The sequence below is a fragment of the Pollachius pollachius genome, assembly GCF_949987615.1.
Source record: "Pollachius pollachius genome assembly, chromosome: 3".
Lineage (NCBI taxonomy): Eukaryota > Metazoa > Chordata > Actinopteri > Gadiformes > Gadidae > Pollachius > Pollachius pollachius.
In genome coordinates, this window is record NC_136936.1 from 39,375,830 (window position 1) to 39,396,401 (window position 20,572).

General features: G+C 47.9%; 1 protein-coding gene across 4 annotated transcripts; it reads right to left on the reverse strand.

Moving 5' to 3' along the window:
- Positions 1-1,160: 1,160 nt before the first annotated feature.
- On the reverse strand, positions 1,161-20,303 carry akap11 (A kinase (PRKA) anchor protein 11). Of its 4 annotated transcripts, none has more exons than XM_079732078.1 (12): positions 20,258-20,303; positions 18,165-18,270; positions 17,333-17,443; positions 17,177-17,230; positions 16,516-16,647; positions 15,277-15,541; positions 10,440-14,778; positions 9,806-9,946; positions 8,060-8,143; positions 6,591-6,637; positions 5,073-5,275; positions 1,161-4,032 (listed from the first exon to the last, which is right to left on the reverse strand). In XM_079732078.1, the coding sequence occupies exons 2-12, from the start codon at positions 18,225-18,227 to the stop codon at positions 3,844-3,846; spliced, it is 5,628 nt and encodes a 1,875-aa protein (XP_079588204.1). In that variant the 5' UTR covers positions 18,228-18,270; positions 20,258-20,303; the 3' UTR covers positions 1,161-3,843. The 4 variants fall into 4 exon arrangements, with proteins under 4 accessions (XP_079588204.1, XP_079588203.1, XP_079588205.1 ...); XM_079732077.1 differs by having other exon boundaries at positions 8,060-8,146; XM_079732079.1 differs by lacking the exon at positions 17,177-17,230 and having other exon boundaries at positions 8,060-8,146.
- Between the last annotated feature and the right edge of the window lie 269 nt (positions 20,304-20,572).

The following is a 20,572-nucleotide window of genomic DNA, read 5'->3' on the forward strand; positions in this document are numbered from 1 at the left end:
TCACTACAGATGGGGTACCTGTTTTGCTTACTTGAAATGTAGGCCTAGTGTACCTGTTTTGCTTACTTGAAATGTAGGCCTAGTGTACCTGTTTTGCTTACTTGAAATTAAGGCCTAATGCTCTTTTTGCGTTTATTTGAAATGTAGGCCTGGTGTACCTGTTTTGCTTACTTGAAATGTAGGCCTAATGCACTGTAGGCCTAGTGTTCCTGTTCTGCTTACTTGACATGTAGGCCTTATGCACTTTTTATGTTTACTTGAAATGCAGGCCTAATGTACCGGTTTTGTTTATTTGAAATGTTAATATGCGTTACTTTGTCTTACTTGTTTTTCATGGTTAAAAGTAAGCTATTTGGAAATGAAAATAAATACATTTGAAATTATAAGAAAATATGCCGTGTTGATTGTATTTGACAAAAGGAGGCTATTAGGACGTGGTAGGTTAGAGGTTCGGACCTTTCTTGGAAGGAATTTTTAGTAACTGGACCTTGTTCAATTTTAATTGAAGACCCCTGCTCTAAAGGATGCTTTTTGGATTTATTTTCGGTTCAACTACTATTGCTTTAGAGATGAAGCTTGTAGAATTTTGTATAGAGTCACTAACGGTGCCTGCAATGTTATCCCAGTAATTGACCTATATAGTGGGTGGGTCCTCTTCCATGAGCCATCTTGTCTTACTGCCATTTTTCTATAGTAGCCCAGAACGGGTCAAGGACCTATTTCTTATATTTTAACAATCAATATTTTACCTGTAAGCTAAAGTTGACACTAATAAATTGAGCTATTAAGGAACCTCATCACTTATATAACATATTTGTTGTAGTACCTACAGTCACCTTACAAGCCAATACAGGCCAGTATGGAACATTCTCCTACGGAATTGGGAATGACCATTAAATCCTATATATATTTCACCTTTAAGAATTCAGGAAGTTCGTTATTCTTTTTAAATAAATGGGAATTAAAAAAACGAATATACTTTATATGTGTGGTTGCACCAGGAAATCAACAGATTCTGACAAACGTACTTATTTCTGACAAATTTACTTCTTGTTAGTCGCTTTGGATAAAAACGTCTGCATTGCCCTAAATGTAAATGTAAAAATGTAAATGATTGAAAAGCCAACAGAAGTTTCTTCAGACCACATGTAAAAGCTTTATTGTCCCACATAGCTTTAACAATGACATATTTAGTGCTTTGATATCAAGCTAAGCATGTGTCAATTATTCAGCATTGCCACTAGAGGAACAAGAAGTTTACTTAACATTATACAACTTACATAAATTATTAAATATCTTATTTGGCAAAATGTTACAAGGAAGCAGGAAACAGAAGAAAGTGAGGGCTGCCTGTGTGCATTTATATAGATAGGAATCAAATGAACGCTGGAGCCAGCAGAACAAAATATTAGATACAAGACTACTTTTTTACTACAACCACCATAGTTTTTCTCTGCAGGAACAGGCATTGATGTTATCGCGTTTGTTTAACAACACAAGATAGCGTTTATAGGTCACCTGGAAAGAGAAGAACGTTGAAGTACTATGTTTAAGAAAGAAATGTAACCAGGAGCAGGGGGGTGGGGGGAAGGTGCAGCAGGTACGTCATGGAGAAGTCACATCACCCCCCCCGGTCTAAAGGAAAGGCCCTTTAGACCAAAGCAGGCTTTCACTCTCAATACATTCGTAGTTTTTTTTGTATACTTTGTTTGAAATGTTTAGAATGTAAATCAAGAAACAGGGCGGTGTGTATTTCAATTTCTTTTTTAACAACACTGTCTTCAGGTATAAACTGGATGGTCGTTAGAAGCCCACCTGTGCTCTGTGTGTGTAATATATATATATATATATATAGCATTTTAATTCATGATACAGGAATAACTGTTGCGAACAATTGCACGTTTTGGCGAGCCACGGATCAACACGATAGCCAGGTACATTTATAGAACGATATTCAGCCCAAAGAAGGAGTCAGATTTCAGAGACTTGCAGAGCCATGCAGATTGGGACGCGATCCACAACGATGAGGAGGAACTCAAGGAGAAGATGATCACCATGATCATCTTCTATCTCTGGAGAGGGAGATGGAGGGAGAGAGGGAAAGGGAGATGGCAGAGGGAGATGGCGGAGGAACGAGATGGAATAGGGTGAGGGAGGGGACGGAGGTGGGAGAGAGAGAGGGAGATGGAGAGGCAGGGAGAGCCCGGAGCAGAGTCTCCTTCCCCTTTTGTCTGTTAATCATCGAGGAAGCAGTACTGATGCAAACGTCAGCAAATCAGAGCCTGTGTGTGTTTAGCCTTCCTCTGATGAGTAACGTGGGCGTGTGTTCAATAGAAGTGGTGATAGCCAGGAATATTGAATAACATACACTGACGTCCGCATGTGGGTGGTGGACGGGCGACTGGCGAATGTTTGGTTACGTGTGGTGCTACTGATGGTCTGGGAGGTGTGTCTAAGTATTGCTACAAGATTCAGCCTCTCTTGGGAAACCTGTGATTAATGTCAACTACGTCAGTAGATCCCTCTGCCCCGTCCTCCTCAACACCGTATACGGTGGCCCCAGGCTCGACACCGATGCGCACACACACACACACACACACACACACACACACACACACACACACACACACACACACACACACACACACACGATGACAGTCACTGTCCCGGCTTCATACGGCTAGAGACTCCGCCACTACAATCCATGGCTTCTTTCATAACACCGAGCAGCAGTTCAACTTCAACTGGCCATACGTCAGGTAAATAAGTACAGGTTATATCCTTACGTTTGTTTGTGCAAAAACGAAAAGTTGGAAGGTTTGATGGAAGGTTTTCCAGGCTCAAAAAATACAATGCCGTGAAATCCGTACGTCCTGATAATCACTATTGATTTTGTTTTGAGCAGAGGTTGCACCTCTATTTTGCACACTAATACTGATGGGAAGAAGTGATCTGCGATATGAGGGATAAACATTAATATATATATATATATATATACCCCTAATTTGACAGGTGTGAATAATCTAAGTGTTTCGATACCACATATTTACTGAGCCTCAGTGCAACAGGGCCAGAAAACGGAATACACCATGACTAACAAGCAATCACGTTAGAGTCTTGAATACAATATGCTCGAGGAGAAAAAAGGTAGTAATTTTAAGCAACTTGAATGACTTCGGGCAGTACAAATGATGAAGGGTGTGGTGCGGTGTGTGTGTGTGTGTCTGCACACATGCGTGTGTGAGGTCGGTGTCTTTAGCATGTGGAAACACCACCACAGAGGTGAACTGTGGCTTTGACATCATCCACCCGAGTGGGGATTCCCTAACACAGAACACATTGTCTCAACTGGGGTTGGGCTTCTCTCCTCCGCTTTCTTTCTATAGCAATAAAAGAAGATTAGCAAGAACACATGAAAAAGGTTTCACCCAAGGTTTCGGCGTTTCCGACGTCAGTCACTAAATCAGAACGACGGAGGCTAATACCAAGCATAAACAGAGCTCTAACGACTAATTGGGAGGAAGGAAAAAGGAATTACTGCTGGTCACGGTACAGTGCAAATTACCCTCTCTCTCACACACAGACACTCACACAGCTATGAGCAGTTTTCTTCGCGTCATCTGCCTGGCGCCATCTAGTGACGGCCGGCTGGTATGAAGCCCTATAGGAGACACTAGAGAGAGAGGGGGGTCTCGGTTTACGTGGACGGGTGTTGGGTAGGGGAGTAATACAGCAGTGGAGGCCAATAGGCAGCAGCGCGATTTCACATACACAGAGCAGGTGTCACCGGGAGAGGAGTAAAGATAAGGGAACGGGAAGGAGGGAGAGAAGGAGAGGGAGAGGCTAAAAGTGCTCCAGGAGCCACTGGAAGAGTGGCGTGCCGTGGTGGGGCAGAGAGGGCGTCTCTCTGGGGTGGGAGGGTGCCGGCAACTGGCTCCGTGCCTGGACCTCTTCACAGTAGCGCAGCAGGGCCTGCAGCAGGTCCCCCACCCGGCACTCCCGTTCCCGGAGCCGCTGGACCACCGCCTGGAGCTGTGGGGGGCCGAACCAGAGGATCGTCAGGAGCCTTCCTCAGGATGTGTCTACGGAGGATATCTTGGCCTAACTAATGGTCATTGGTCCGTGCAAGATTTACAAGGAACATATTTACATTAAGAAGTGTAAAAATGAAATATACACAACGTAGTTTAAACACGAAGGGTCCGGAACCCCCTCCCGTTGACTCCAGCAATTAATATATTTTATAAATTTGGGGATTTCAAAAATATAATATTGTATATATTTTCATTTCAGTTTTTTTTCATACGTTTGTGCATTTCTGCACCGATACACCACGGGGAATACATTGTATGTGAACGCTGACTTGGCAGTAAAACTTTTCCAGATGCCATGCACATGAAGGCACCATGAGAGGGATTAGCAGAGATGTTGTTCGATCACACAGTAACTTATCTCAGATCAACCAGTCCTACTAGTCCTACTACTACCAGTCCTAAAAGCAGAGACAGCAGGCACCGCGCCCGGTAGCCAATGTCGGAAAAACTGGAGTGACACCTTGTTTACATTCTACTGAACAGAAACCGATTCCTACGTTGAAGTATGCCCGATATACCAGTTCTCAGACTCAGGCCCGATACTGTATATGTACTCGTACTCATAATGTACTCGTGAACACTGAAATAACTTTCTACATTTAGAGAAAAAGGGGCAAAATCCTATGTTTTTGCCCCCTGCCTCGGATGCAGATGGCGTTCTTTTCGTGTCAAGGCCAACGGCTCGGCATGCACAAGTACCCAAAAGTAAGGACTTGTACTTGTCTGCAAAAAAAGAGAATTGGTGCATCCCTACTCACAAGCACACAACGCTGGGAGGTGTATCTCTACAGTGGCCAGTGTACAGGGTGTTCATTTGAAACCCTGACACTTTTCTACTTGTTTACCAGTGCTGGCCGATAGCCAATCAAGCGCTTCCAGCAATGATTAGTCGACACAAATAGAAAGCAGAAGATGAGTAATCTAAAGTCAGATTTTTGCCAATACAGTCACACTCTTTCTACAGGTGGCCCCACTCACCTGCTGGATCTCTCTCTCCGTGCCTAGCTGCACCTGGGGCAGCTCGGCCATGGAGGCTGCAGCCCACTGGAGCATGCACCTCACCTGGGTGTCCAGGATCACGGCCCCCTGGGGCTCATGTCCCGGTTCCATGACCTCAGAGTTCACCATCACCAGCAGGGCCTTGGGAGCCTGCGGCTGAGGCCTGTCCACGCACACTGTCCCTGTGAATACACACAAACACACACACACTTTACGAGCTTGACGATTTGTGATCGACATGTGTTTTTTCAAATACAGTTTAAAGTGATAGATAAAACAAGTCGGTCATTTTACAATTCATTATGTTAGAAAGGGTTTTCTACATCAAAAAATGGTGGTCAGTGAAATCCATTGCAATCTCACATATTGAGAGTCTGTTGATGTCCTTCTGTTCCTTGCATGCAGATTTAATGGTTTGGGACTGTTTACAATTGTGTCTATGTAGGCAAGCAGGTGACCAATCAGTGTTCTCTCGCGTGGCCAAGCCAGGCCACCCGAATGAGAGCGACAGGGTCTATTTAATGCATTTTGCGCATTGAGGAAGTACAAACATCTCAAAAGCAGGGTTTCAGCGGGGACAACTACCCTGCAATCCGGAGTTTATTCTCCTTTTATGCAACACTGTAGTTTGTAACAGCGACATTGAGAACTGATAAACAAGTTCATGCATATGGTGAAAGTTTTCATAGAGCATAGCTAAAAGGAAGTGTGAACGGGGACTGACTCATTGAAGGAACAATGAGACACGTCAGCCGAGGCCCTCGAGGCACAACCGGGCTGCCAGACTGCAATTCCCACCGAATAAATCATTTGATATTTTTCTTTCAAAATATTTTGTAGTCAACCGCCACTAGTAATAGATCATCGAGTTACTTTACGTAACAAGAAAACAACACAGTTTGTCTGCAATGAAATTATGTGGAAGGGACTCACAACCCCATAATAACGGGATTTTATGAGTTAATACAACAATATCCTCTGAAATGTTTTTTCTGCGCTACACTTTATTGTACTTGAACTGTTCCTTATTTTTCTTTAAACCACACACGATTGGCGGACAGCCACCCTTTGGGTAACCTGCAATACATTATGGAGTTTAATGCTCCTTAGTCCTGCTGTGGGTTCCCACGCCTTAAACCATGCCTGCACCTCACTGGGGCAAAACACACACACACGCACACACACACACACAGCAGAGGGAGTGGATGAATGAGCAGCAGTGTGGCTTAACGCGGGGGTGGTAAAAATCCCCGACCGTCACAGTCAGCGATAGATAGACGGGCAGACGAAGCCGCAACAGAAAAGTTCAAACTGCTACACCAAAAATAAAGTAACTACTCAAATTAGGAGAGGGAAGCGCAAACCCCTCCACCCCCCCACCAATTGACCTGTCTGAATACTTCATCTTCTACGGATGGTGCAGTAGCGTGTGATTATATACGATGCAAAGTGTGGTGTGTATTTTGTTGGCTGACATGCAGCTGTTTACATTCTTACCACTAGATTCCTCCTTGACGTCAGTCTCCTGTTCCTCGGGACATTCACTGCAGGGTGACAAATACCACACGAGTTAGACAGCAGAGGGAGGGGTGGATGAGCGGAGGAGCGGAGACTAAAGGCTACGGGACACTGCAAGGCGGTGCAGGGAGGCTAGTGCAGACAGATCCCCAAGATCTAGCACAGACGGCCATAAAGACAACAGCATGCCAGTCATCAAGATCACATGATCACGGCGCATTTCAAAGCAATCATGATAAGAGGCCTTCAGAAGAGATAGGAGAGAAAGTGGAGAGAAAGTGGGTTCCGGTTGACGATAACATTGTACATTTATGACTCACAACAGACAAGTCAACAATTAATTCAAGTTGAGATTTATTGTTCGCCGACGTATCGAACCGTTTGATATGTTGGGAAAGGCTTGGAGAAAAAAGTTTTTTTACGCTTGTGGCTCCTTCCACATTGAACTCTCTGCAGGAGTTCAAAACAAAGGTTTTTATGTGTTTTTAAATTCTGAAGGGCTAAAATCTGACTGAAAAATAGGTTTTACTGTTAATGAGTCATTTGGTTTTGTGATTGTTATTTATTAATTGGTGAGGCCAACAGGTAGTTTATTCTCTCTCGTTAGGATGATATGAATCAGAAGTGTTTTTTACATAGCCCATGGCTATAGATATCCACTCTCTGCCAAATGTGTGGATAGCATTTCCTTTCCAGATGGAAGTTTCAATCAATTTTATTTTTTATGCCTTGGTATGTCTGGTTTTGAGCGTGAGTAGAGGAGTGTGGCATCGGAAAACAGTCAATTGCTAATTTCATCATTCCAGAACTCTATAGGGTGCGGACTGAATGGAAATTTGGACACTTGCAGTTCATAATCATTGTCAGATGTCGCATGACAGGAATAATCAACAGATAACTGTTTTGACGTCACTTGAGTCTTCACATTGACAGTAACAGCGGCACTATATTGCTCATACAGTGTACAGTTTGAATTTGGACACTCAAATTCAATCAAATGCACGGTACAGCAAACTATTGGGCAGGTTTTGGATGTACTGCTACTGTCAGGGGAGGAATCCACTACATAGCCAAGCAGCAACTGTCAAAAGACGTCAGCCATGCAAGAAAGCAAATCAATTGACTTTGTACTAGGCAACATGCACAAACATGCAGGCTACCACATGCATTCCCACAGATACACACAGCCAACACACACACAAAACGGGTGTGGTCATGCAGATACCTTGGAGCCTCTAGTGAGGGACAAACTAGGCACTTTAAGGTCATAATATAAGCTGGTCAGATTAGTCCAATATGGTCCAGATTCATTTGCACAATTTGTCCCGCTCTAGGTGCGGCAAGCCTCATGTGTTTTGAGTGTTTTGATATCTCAGGTGAGCATAGCGCAGATGAGCGTATATAAGCATAGCGTGGCATAGATGCGCTAGCTAGCTGTGGTGACCGACCTGTCCGAGGGGGAGAAGGACAGGTGGTCCTCACACACCTCCCCCTCCAGGCCCAGGCTGCTCCAGCTACTGCTGTTCCCATTGCTGCTGGGGAGACAAGGGAAGCAGGGCATTCCTCAACAAAGCCGCATACAGTGCCCACACCAACATGAATCCACACCTAACTATGCAGCCAGTTGTCCTCAAGGGCATTGTGTACACATGTCCAAAACAATTATCTGCCAATAATTAAAATACCAATATCAAAGAAAGGTTTTCTCCAAAAAGTGACGTGTATTGTTCCTATCGCTGATTGTAGAGATGCCTAATGTTGATATGATCTCTTGGCAAAAGTAGTATGAGATCATTACATTGTTGACTTCACGGCAATAATCCTGACAATCTTGGGCGCTCCCAGCCGGACGGTCTGCGCCGGCAACGAGCGCACAACCACACACACCGTTTCTATAATTAGTCGGTGATGTCGCTTGTTGGCAGAAACGCGGCCCATTGTGTAAGGGAGGATACAGGGAGAAGTAAAAAAAATAAAATACCTCCATCAGTTGGCCTCAGACACAGCTTCCTCCAAAGGGCTTTGTTTGAAGCGATTGGGTATGACAGCTCGTCATAAGTCAATCAGGAGCTTTATTGCCTAAGTAAACCCCTTGAGCCAAGATCCTTCCCCCGCTGCTCTGTTTATCTGCTGGCGTGGATGTGAGTTGCACAGTCTGGTTTTTTCGAAGAGGAGCTAATGAATTACATGTGGTGGACTTTGTTCTCAGGGAAACGGTGCCAGGGGCGAAGGATAATGCTAACGGACACACCTTTAGACAGTATTTTTTTACCCTTCATTTGGCTGTGGTGGCCAAAACAAGAATGTCGGTGGCGGGAATAAAGCTGCAACGATGACAGGCTTCGCCTGTGTATAGACAAGAACCTCAACAGCTCCTTTTGATTAAGTTAAAGATTAAAGATTACAGATGACAATGCTATTGTCACAGAGACAGATAAAACTGTGTCGCCTCGGATTTCCCAATTTAAGTCTCTGTCTCGCTCTCTCTCGCTCTTGCAGTCCTGTAACATTCAAAAGCTACTCACCCCTGCAATTTAGGAGAATGTGATATGTTTAACATGCACAGTACCAAACCCATATATGCAATTCACAATTTGCACAAATTTGGAGAAATGGATTTCATGGTTCCTCGAGGAAGAAGTGGGATTCATGAAAAACATGCTGAGGCCAAACTAAGGAAATATGGCTTCCTTTTATTATTTTTATGTATGCCTGTGTTTTAATGTCTTACTCTATTGCTCAGATAGAGACATTATTACACCTCAGAATAAACTATGAGCATTTCAGATATACAAAACATAATCCAGCCTCCCAGATCTTAACTCAAAGCAGCAGTTTAGAGCATTAAGGCAAATGTATATTTGTAATGGTTTTTTAACATGTGATAATCTAATTAACAAAAGGGAGAAATCTAAGACAACAAAGAAAAAGTATATTCATTAATGATGAAAATATTAGTGTTCCTTGCAGGAGTACAAAAAAAGAAAAGAAAATGCAAACTGATAATATCCGGTATATGCTTGTAAATCTTAATTAAGGAGCTGTTTTGGTTTAGGATCATTAGCTATGGTTTAGTGCCAAATTTCCAACCAGGAAGGCCCATGAAGCACATGTTACTCTCCAGACGTCTCGTGAGGGGACACGGTGAAGGGTTTCAGTGACGGGGCGGTGGGGTTGGCTGCAGCGCCCCTTACCTGTCACTGAGGTGGAGGAAGCTGCTGTTCTCGTCGGGGTGCTCGTCCTCAAAGCTCAGGTTGGACCAGCTGCCCAGGCTGTCGTCGCCCACGCTGAGCTGCTTGGGCATCGTCGACTCAGTGGCATCCCTTCCTGGGGAGCTACACACACACACACACACACACACACACACACACACACACACACACACACACACACACACACACACACACACACACACACACACACACACACACACACACACACACACACAATTACAGACTAAATAAAAGTTGATGTTAGGGAATTTACATGTATTCGATTAGAATTAGAAGTTAGACTGAGAACCATAAAAGCATACACTAAAAACATGTTGCACAACCTACTATATCAAAAAAAAAAATAAACAGGGCCGAGTGACAAATAGCCAGTCATCAGGGGGAAATACAGTATTAGGTGTATTAGTAGGACACATCTAAGACTGGGGGAGCGCCATCTGTTGTGGTTCAGACTTTTTGAGATTACTCAATGGGGCGATGCTGTGGTAAGTTACCTCTCACGGCCGGGTGATTCCTCCCTGACCGCATCTCAATTAGCCTGAGGATGTGACTCAGCCTGAGTGCGTCGGGTACGTGGGAGTGCGTGCGTACGTACCTGGGGTTTGCTGCCTGGCAGAGGTTGGACAGCGCCGATGTCATGATCTCGGCCGTCAGGCTCTCAGCGTAGCTGGCCCCGTCGTGGCCGATGCCGCTGTCGGCGTTGAGGCTGGTGTTGCTCAGCTCCCGCTTGGCCGTCTCCATGGCGACGGAGACCATCTCCTCGGCGAATGCCACGCGGAGGTCCAGTTCGATCTGGATCTTGGGGATCTCAAGGAGGTGCTCCGCTCTGCCCTCGCACTCCTGGCCCCGCTTGGCCCTCACCCTGGGGCCCGCGTGCCGACAGTGGTGGTGGTGCACCCTGGGCCTGGTGCAGTGGGGGCAGGCTCCCTCCGACAGCCTGTCCGCGTAGGCGTGTCTGTCGTGAGCCGGGGGCCTCAGGTTCTCCTGGCCCAAGTGGCCGGCCGCAGAAAGACCCATCTCCAGGGTGTCCTCCACTATCTTCCTGGCGTAGTGCTCTATGACCTGCATGACCCCAGCGCCGTAGCCCCTGTCACTCAGGCTGCTGGTGCTATGGTATTGCCTGCCCTTACCTTCCTCGGCCAGCAGGGGGCAGGAGACGGCATCTCTGATAAGATTCTGGGCCATGTCCTCCAGTTTGGTGCTTCTGTAGATACAGGAGTCTGTCAGAGACTTGGGCAGGAGCGCGGGCGGCAGGCACAGCTTCCGTGTCACGTCGCAGGTGATGCTGTATGCTAAGGATTCCGAAAAGTGGACCAAGTCAGTGTACTCCCGCTGACGCTGTTCCTCAGAGTCCTGGGGGCAAGTGCACACGCTGCTCTGTCCGACCCTTGGCTGGGACGCCTCATCCCCGGCTGCCTTCCAATCCTCCGGTAGGGACCTGGACGAGTGGAGTCGGTTAGCGGTGGAAGACTTCTTCTTCATCTTGCGGGCTGCGTGGGTCAGGCCTTGCTTGATGGAGCGGTATGCCAAGCGGCTGGCGTACTGGTCCAGCACGAGCTCCCTGCTGCCTCCCTCCTTCTTCAGCACCCTGATGAGATAGCCGGCATACTCGTCAGTCACGCTCTCGCAGCTGGGGTACTGGGATGACAAGCCTGGGCTGGAGGTCGCAGTGGAGATGGGATACTGGGGGCTGGAAGCCATTGGATGATGGTGATAGTGGTGCTGATGGTGGTGACACTCAGGGACTGGCCTGTCCAGGCTACTTCTGCGCAGGGCGCTGTGATGGGGACACTGCGGACCTGGGTTGACCAACCGCTTCACGTCACTGATGACTTCCCCCGCCACCTCGCCGGCGTAAACCCACAGGGAGTTGAGGGTCTCCTCCGAGAACTGAGCCACGCTGTCCCTCCTCGCAACTCCCTCTGGGTTCCCTGACCCATCCTCCTCTTTCTCCTTCTCCTTCTCCAGCTTCTCAGCCCCAACCAGGGTGTCCATCTCCGTCGCCATGGATACAATGTGACAGGCCAGCCGTTCGGCATAGCGGAAGGCCTCCTTGTTGGACATCCTGCGAGCAGTCGCCCTTGAGGTGCCTCCGATCGCCGAGCCTCTGTGGACGGCGCCAGGCCCGCCTTCTCCGTGTTCCTCTTGCTCTTCCTCCTCGTCCTCGTCCTCCTGCCCGTGGCCCTCAGCCTCCTCCGACAGCGACCTCATCAGATTCACCATGAAGTCGGCCTTGTCTGCCTCGGGGCTAGGGTCTGCCGGCCCAGGACCGGGCTCCGGTAGGCAGCGTGGGGTAGGTGGTGGGGTCGCTGGGGAGAACTCTTTGGCCAGCTTGCCTTTTAATTTCTTGGAGAACTGCCTGATCTGCTTCTCCTTCGACACCTCGTTTGGCTGCTGGGGGCTAGAGGGAGGGGTTCCGGGTGTCCGTGTGGTCTTCTGACCGCAGCTTGGGGTGGACTCATCCCTGGGGATGGAGATCTTCCTCTGTACTCCTGTCCTGGCTCCGGGCAAATCTAAAGAGTCCATGGTTACAGGAAGCATCTCCCCTGTCCCACCACTACTACCAGGAATACACTCCCCACTACCTCTGCTTGCACATTTTGGCTGAGACGGCTCAATGTGTGTTCCTGACGTCTGTTCAGGGGGTCCGCTTTGATTCACACCCCCACAGTCCTTGCAGTCGTATGTGAAGCTCTCCTGGCCAGCTCTCTGCACCAGCGGTGAGTCAGGAAGATCGTCGCTGACCGAACCAGGCCTAGAAGAGGAGCCTCTTCTGCTCCCTATATTCTTGGTGAAAAACTCTGCGCAGTCACCAAAACTCTTTTTCATCTTGGTAGCGGTCATAAGCTCACATGCCTCGCTGACGATCATGTCCACCATATTGCCAGAGAAGTGGTGGAAAGGGGACTTCCCTTCGGAGGCATCTCCCCGGGGACCGTGTGAGTGGGGTCCTTGAGGGTAGTTCTCAGTCTGCGTGGCGGCGGTGGTGTCTGAAGAGGCTGTCGTCACCACTGTCCTCTTGGGGCTGGTCTGTGACGTGGGGGCCAGGGCTGACTTATACTGACATGTCTCTTCGGAAGGCGCGGGAAGAGAAAGGGCTTGGCCCGCCTGTGGCACAGAAATGCAGCTGGCCATGCCCGACACTGTAAACAGCGCTTTCTTCACCGTGCATACCCCGTTCTCCCCTGACGGGCCGGGGGTCCCGTCGGCGGCCGGGTCGGCGTGGTACACCTGCGAACTGGTGACGGTACTGCAGGTGTGTGTGCTGGTGTCGTCGGAGCTGACGTAGCAGACGTTGTCCAGAGAAACACTGATGGCTGCCTGGCTCGTGAAGGCCACGTCAGCCTGGGAGAGTTGTATGAAAGCCTCCTGTATGACCGACTCCGACAGGTCTGAAGCATAGGAGCACACCACCTCCTCTCCTTCATCGTCGTCGTCGTCCTCCTCTGCCTCCCCTCTCCCTTGGCCGAACGACCAGTCACTAGGGGTGAGAGGGGTCGAGGGGTGGGAGAACTGACACACCTCCATGATGCCCTCAAACACCAGTTCCTCTGCCAGGTCTGCAGCAAACTGGGACACCGTGCTGTTGAAGATCTGCTTTTTGACCGTCAGGAACTCCTTGAGCGCCCCGGACACGGCCTCGCCGACCAGGAAGCCGGCCAGGCCGCTGATGGCCCGCTCCTTCAGCACGATGGCGCGGCGCATGCCGATCTCGTGGAAGGCCATCTGGAACACGGAGGAGGTGAGCCTGGCGGCCAGGTGGCAGAGTGTGGTGGTGCACTGGGACACGCCCTTCTGGAGGTCCCGCAGGGCGCTGCCCAGGCTCATCTCCACCAGGTCTGTGGCGAAGCGCTGGATGCCGTCCTTCAGGGACTGAGGCCTCTGCTGCAGCTTGTCCACCGTCACGGCCTCCTGGATCTCGGAGAGCTTCATCAGGTGGCCAGCGGGGTTCTGGAACTCCTTATGGCAGACGCAGCTCAGGTTCTTGTTGTCCGACATGTCCGTGGGGGACTGGTAGCCGCACACCGAGCCCAGGATCTCCCTCGACAGACTGCTGGCGAAGTCGGAGTAGGTCTTGTAGAGCGAGCAAAGGTCCTGGGGCTTGCGCAGCTCTGAGACGTCTCCCTCTGATTTCCAAAAGTACTCCAGTGATCCTCCGGAGTCGCCCAGCGGGCTGAAGGCCGAGGCGCTAACGGGGCTGAAAAGCGGACCCTCCTCGCAGGATGTCCGCACAGGACGGGGTGAGTCGGGCACTTCAGAGTTCGGGGAGTAGGGTGACCCGGGTTTTAGAGGTGTAGGCTTTTTCAGATTGGCGGGAAGGGGGGGCTGGTCAAAGCGCTGCAGGTTCCTACCCTTGGTGGAGCAGCCTCGAGACACGTATTTGGAGCCACCTACGTTGATCTCGGACGGCTTCTTCTTTTTCTGGCCCGGGTTTGAGGGGTTCACGAGGTCCAGAGGCAGGGTGAGGGTGCAGCTGTCGGAGCTCAGCTCGTCTAGGTCATCGAATTGGTCGAAACTGTCGAAGAACTCACTGACTTCCGAGTCAGAGTCCTCCACGGGCTCCCTGGGCCCGCCCGGCACCTGGGGGATGTCCAGCTTGGCCAGCAGACTCTTTTGGTAGCCCACCTCATCCAGGAAGATGATGGGGCTGGGGCTGGAGCCATCGGAATCGTCCGACTCGCTGTAGTGGGCGGCGGCGGGTTCCGGGAGGCGGGTCCCGGGGTTGTAGTGGGTCCACTGGGACTCGGGGGCTGACGGTCTCTGCACCGTGATGGACACCTCCGGCCCACTCTTGAGCTTGGAGGCGGGCCGCTTGGCGGAGGAGCTGATGATCACACGCGACCCCGCAAGGTCTTTCTTTCTCTTGTGGGCCGGGATGGTCTGGGACGCGACGTCACGCTTTGTGCCATGGTGATACGGAGCTGCGGCTGCAGCTGCAGAAACAGATACAATATGGAGAAAATTAAAAACAGATACAATTTACACATTTGTTTAGTGAATAGTGAATAAGACACTTTTGACAGACACATATTTTTAATGAATAAAAATTACATCATGATCAAATGTTCCTTTCTCTGACTGAAATTGTATACAAAACAGTATTGTAAACTTACTGATTTAAAGGTGACATATTATACCAGCAGTTGCGAGTGAGGATAGCCGTCACAAGCCCTTTTAAAAATCTGCCTCTTCTGACAAGTGGGCGTGTCGACCTAGATGTATGACGGATGTATGAGCAACGTTTGCTACAGTCCACTGGGTAGGCTGGTAGACTGATCTATCCAGCATACATCTAGGTGGACGGCTCATCATACTCACTCCTGGTGGTGGCATAATATGTCACCTTTTACCCTTTCCTGCAAAGAAACCCATTTGAGAGGAACATTAAAATGCTGGGCTCCCGCTTAAACCCCCCTTCTGTTAAAACCTACAGCGGGCCTCTCTGGCATCCTCCTCCTCCAGATGCTCCAGCGCGGTCACAAAGTCGTCCTCGATGGACGAGACCGACTGGTTGGTGTCGTCCTCCTCCGCCTGTTGGGACTCGGACGAGCCCCTCTGGAGGACCTGCAGCTCCAGGGCGTAGCGGATCCCGGCTGCATAGCGCCCCAGCAGGCCCAGGAGGGAGGCCATGGTGGCCTGAGGACAGGGCCCAGAGCTGGGACTGTGCCTCAGTACGCACACCGCTCTGAGCCAGCACTGGGGGGGGGGGGAATAAGTGGGGGAGAGAGAGACAGGGAGGAAACCAAATGTGAGAGGGTTTATTCGTTCCGCTAGAGGACAATTGGCTAAAGCCTGCCGAGCACAAAGAGAAAACAAGACGGTATTTGGATCTAACCGCCAGACAGATTGTCAAGGACTCCCCCTCCCCAGGCAACGTGGGACCCTACGAAGCAGTCGTCTGGAGTGCCGTCTGATTGGGTTTCAAAGACAGACACACACAAACATACACAGGTTCCCATGGGGGAACCCCTTACCTCCCTCTCGTCCTCAGGCCAGGGGATGGAAGGAATCAGGCAGTGTGGGGGTTTGTTGTTATGTCTACACTGCTGGTAGCATGATGCTTGTGCAGAATACTCAGGGTGTGTGTGGGGGTGGATGGGGGGTAAAGGGGGCGCTCTGCATCACAAAAAACACAGATTGGGCACAGGCCTCGTGTGGTAAAACAACCAGGAAGGACACAGCTGCGATGTGGGTAAAGGAAACTAACTCTGCCTATGATCCCACCTGTGTTTGTCCGGGAGCATGCGGGTTGAACAGAGGGACACATCTTGCACTGATTTACATGGGAGGTGATGTACATGGCCTCAACCCAGGCGTTTTTTTCCCTAATCAAACAGTGAGTGCAACCAGGAACTGATTTTTTTTTCGTTGCTATGCTTGCATTTCATTTCTTTCTCCACGGTTGCCTAAAATTTATGCTGCGTGTTTCAGCCTCTTGCTTAAAAATAGGAGGCTTATGTCACATAAAAACCACTCACATTCCAAGCCACCATCTTGGTGCTTTTTCATGATTAAAATAAGAATAACAACCCCCCGCAAGGTTATTCTCAAATGTTTGGTGAAAGAAGTACCCATACGGTGTCAAAGCATGCTCATCTCATGGAGCTTCAGATCCAATGACTGAAACCCTCCTACACTCCGTAATGCACGGAGAGACCTCCTGCATCTACCTGAGTTGCTGGGTCCCTTCCCGGGGCCGGGCGGCGCGAGTCCTTGAGCAGCAGCACCTCGTCGTTGCGGAGGCTGTGGACGTGGAGGGAGCGGAGCAGGTCACAAAGCTCCACGGGCAGAGAGGACAGAGCCTGGGGAGCCAGAGAGGATGTTGTGGAAAATGCAGTGGACTCTGATCACTGCTCGCCGCTGTACGTCATCTGAATCAGCGTCATCCAAATGCATCAGGCTGCACGATACACATAAGATATAACACAGCCTTTCTGACCGTTTTAAACAGTGCTAAATATGCCAGAATATGTGTGTTCGGTATCCCCTAATGTTCTATTAAATAAAGGATGCTACGTGGATACATTTATGAAGGGTGCATTTCCCTCCAAGTGAATTTCCTCCTATTGCCCTTTGCTCTCCAGTTATTTCTGGATTACAGTTATTATGAAGCATAATCTCTCTAACCAATTTATTTATTCTCATTATTTATATGAAATGAAAGCCACGCCTAATTGCATCTTGTTCAAATATATGCGGTGACAATTGTTGTATTTTTTGTGAGTGTTTACCACATGAATACTGTAGTGAAGCTTGTGAGTTTGGTATTGTCTCTCTCCAGTTCAATGGTAAATCTACCTTGGTGGTTAATATCCAGCTACACCAACTCACCTGTGAAGAGACATCCTTCCCATCAGAGAGACCAGGAAGACACACAAAATTGATCTGAAAAGAAGTGTCGAATGACATTAGTGCTAGGTGTCTAGGATTCCACACTCTGGATCAAAAAAACCTTTTACTGGCATGCCATAAGTGTTGGACACGAACCTCGGTCAACCTGAGTGCGTCTCCTCTCTGCAGCTCCACACTCACACGACACAGCTCTTTCTTGGTCCTCAGAAGGCTCTTCACACACTGTCCCCCGCTATCGCGCACCGTCTGCACCACAGACCACAATAATACATTTGAAACTATTGTTTTCACCCAAAGCCGGTGCAGTGCCAACACCAACCACGGTCTCCAATCTCAACATGACCGGAGACCTTGAATTGTATCCCTTTATCGTTACCAATGCTGCTTTATTTACATAAACCCAGACTGCCACACTCTAATAAAATAAATGCCTTCGAAGTGCTAAATCTACAGCGTGTTTTGTCAGTGGGTGAACAGCATGCTCTTTGATCAGAGCAGGGAAAACGTAAATACTTTTTGTAATATTTATGAGAATTTTTGATTGATATAAAGGCTAAATCAAAATGACAAATTTTCCCATAATCATCAATAAATTCCGTAAGTTTGTATAACATCCGAGTACACATGCAACTGATAAATCTCAGAAACCCCACTCAAAGCTGGCTAGTAAAGAATAAAGGTTGAATTAATACAATTCTAATGCGAGTGCCTTCTTATCTGAATAGACAAACATAACCTCAATCAACGAGGCCAATTAGAACTCATGGGTAAAAAAAAAAGCAACAATAGCGGGTTTTTCTATTACATGTAGAAAAATAAGTGACACACATAATTTCTAAAATGGATACTTTCTACATTGAAACTAGAAGGTTATTGTAATTCCTTCATATTAACAACAAAATAGAACGCTATATGTAGAAGGACGCCATCTCGAGAGATGTACTCCAGATAACTTTAGTAGACAGACCTCTTTTCGAATGGACGCTCTGGTCCTCAGTGGCACCCCTCGAATGCGGGCACAGGCGTCCATGGCAACGGAGGGCTGGTGGTGGCTACCTGGCTGGGCCACTCACCTGCACAGAGGAGAGTCCAGAAGGAGGGAGGGGTTGGCGGGGGGAAAGGGAGAGAGCGAACGGATTAGAGAGTGTGATAACCCTGTGACTATGGGCTGGTGAGTGGTGAGTGAGTGTGTGTGACTCTAGCATGAGATGACTAATGCAATTGAATGTATTACTGCAGGCAAAAATATCAAACAAACAGACAGTCATGCAGACTCATGTGACGAATGTTACCAAAAAATATTTTCAGCGAAGACCATTAAAGGAAATTTGTTGTAAATGCAGACAGATATATGCAAAATTATATAGTGCCTTCATAACCATCCTACAAAAATAAAGGGTTCAGCAGGCCTCGGAGATAACAACATCAAAACAGCCACAGTATGTCTGGACTTGTCTTGCTGGTGTGGTCAACACTGCGCAGACCTTCTCCCTTTGAAATCCCTTCAACAAGCCAGAGTGCATCCATGATCAAAAAGCATGGTGAGATAACAGAGGTGTATGCTCTGGACCAGAGCTCAGGAGAAAACACACTTAGTAAGCATGACAGGGATGGAAAAATATTGACTCTGTCCTTGCTTGGAGGGAGATGCTCTTTTTCACCCCTCCCTCCCCAAGACATCAGAGCTTCATCCTTTGAGGTATTGGCCAAATTGAGCATAGAAAAGGGCTTGAGCTTCAATTGATCAGCCAACCCTACACCCTGAGAAACACGATTATGGAGGAAAAAATAAATAAAGTATATGCAACTGGTTGATCCAGGACCACTGGACTTCTCACGGGTGCTTCGGTAGTCTGTTCAAAAACAACAGGACCACTGCTGCTAACCTCAACTATGCAGTGCATCTCGGCTCGGTCATAGGGAAAGAAGTCACAATGACGCCTATTATTGCTGTGACCAAGACCATGGGGAATAACAACAATTCTCTGAAAATGTACTTTTTGCAGCCTGTGGTGTTTTTTGTTTACCCCCGAAGCTCTAGCAATCTCTTGTTTTTCTTAATGTAGCCTCACTTTTCTACAATGCTTGCAAAAACACTGTTCAAATATTCAGTGTTTATTATACCAATCAACACATTTTAAAGAATTGCAAGCTTTACTGTAAGAAGTTCAGGTTGGGGGAAAGGTTAATTTTAAAACTGCTCTGCAGGAATCCCATGTCGGATTGCCTCTGTGAGAACTCGCAGAACAGAGCCAGCAGTATCCATCACAAGATACATTGGCCCCAAAACATTAGCCAGCAATATGTATGCAACACATAGCCCTATTGAGAGAGCAAGAGCAAATATTGTGTTCATCAGGACTTAAAACAATGACATCGTTCTCAGCAGCGACACACTGCTGAAATAACTGCAGTGTTATGAAGCCATAGCGTGAACATTTAGCACATCCACACAGTAACATAACATGGTAACGTTAACGCTCTCTGCATGGAAGATGTTTACCAAGAATCCTGACAGCGAGACGTATTTGTAAACGCCATGTTTTGGTCAGACTTGATATCGATGTCAACGTTGTCTGATCCAACTGGTTATGAGCAACAAATGCTACGACGATGGGTAGGTACCATTGAAGGCGTCTAGGATAGTAAACTAGCCATGGATCCTGACGTAGGTTCTCTCCAGATGAATCAAAACCTCTCACCATTACAATGTAGCCCTACCGGAATGGATGAGTTGCTGGCAAGCTAGCTACTGCAAAACGACAATATCCACTTCCTGATTTAACTCCACACAATAATCATGGTAGCGAAAAGGGAAAAAGATGGGATTCCAATCAATAATTGTGGTGAAATATATAATGCGGTGGTTGTTGATAAGCTGTCAATCATTTGTTTGGCAGCAGAAGCCAGGCCTCGTTTAGATCGGCCTGTGATGTCACCCGAACAGCTATCAATAAGATACGTTGGAGTTGAAATACACATTGTATTCAACCGACAAACCACTCGTTTATATCTGTTGGACATTTGATATGGGATGTATGGAGAATGGTTTTAACTCACCGTTCACTGTTGGGCTCCAGCATTATGGCGACAGGCAGCCTTGCTGATGGGCGGTCCGTGTACGATCTGTTTGTTTTGAACGACTCTGGCCCGCGGTTGAGGATTAAAAGTGCATATTTAATGTGGTTTGTTTACATCTAAATTTTCCAACGCCGAGATAGCTGTATTACTTATAGCCGTATTTGTGTTAAGTTCGCTAAAAAAATAATTAAAAAGTGAGACATTTGTATGATTTAGAAAAGACGAGTTATGCTTTGTTGAAACTTTAATGACAACTAAGTCTCGATTTTGAACAAGCCATCACAAATTAATATA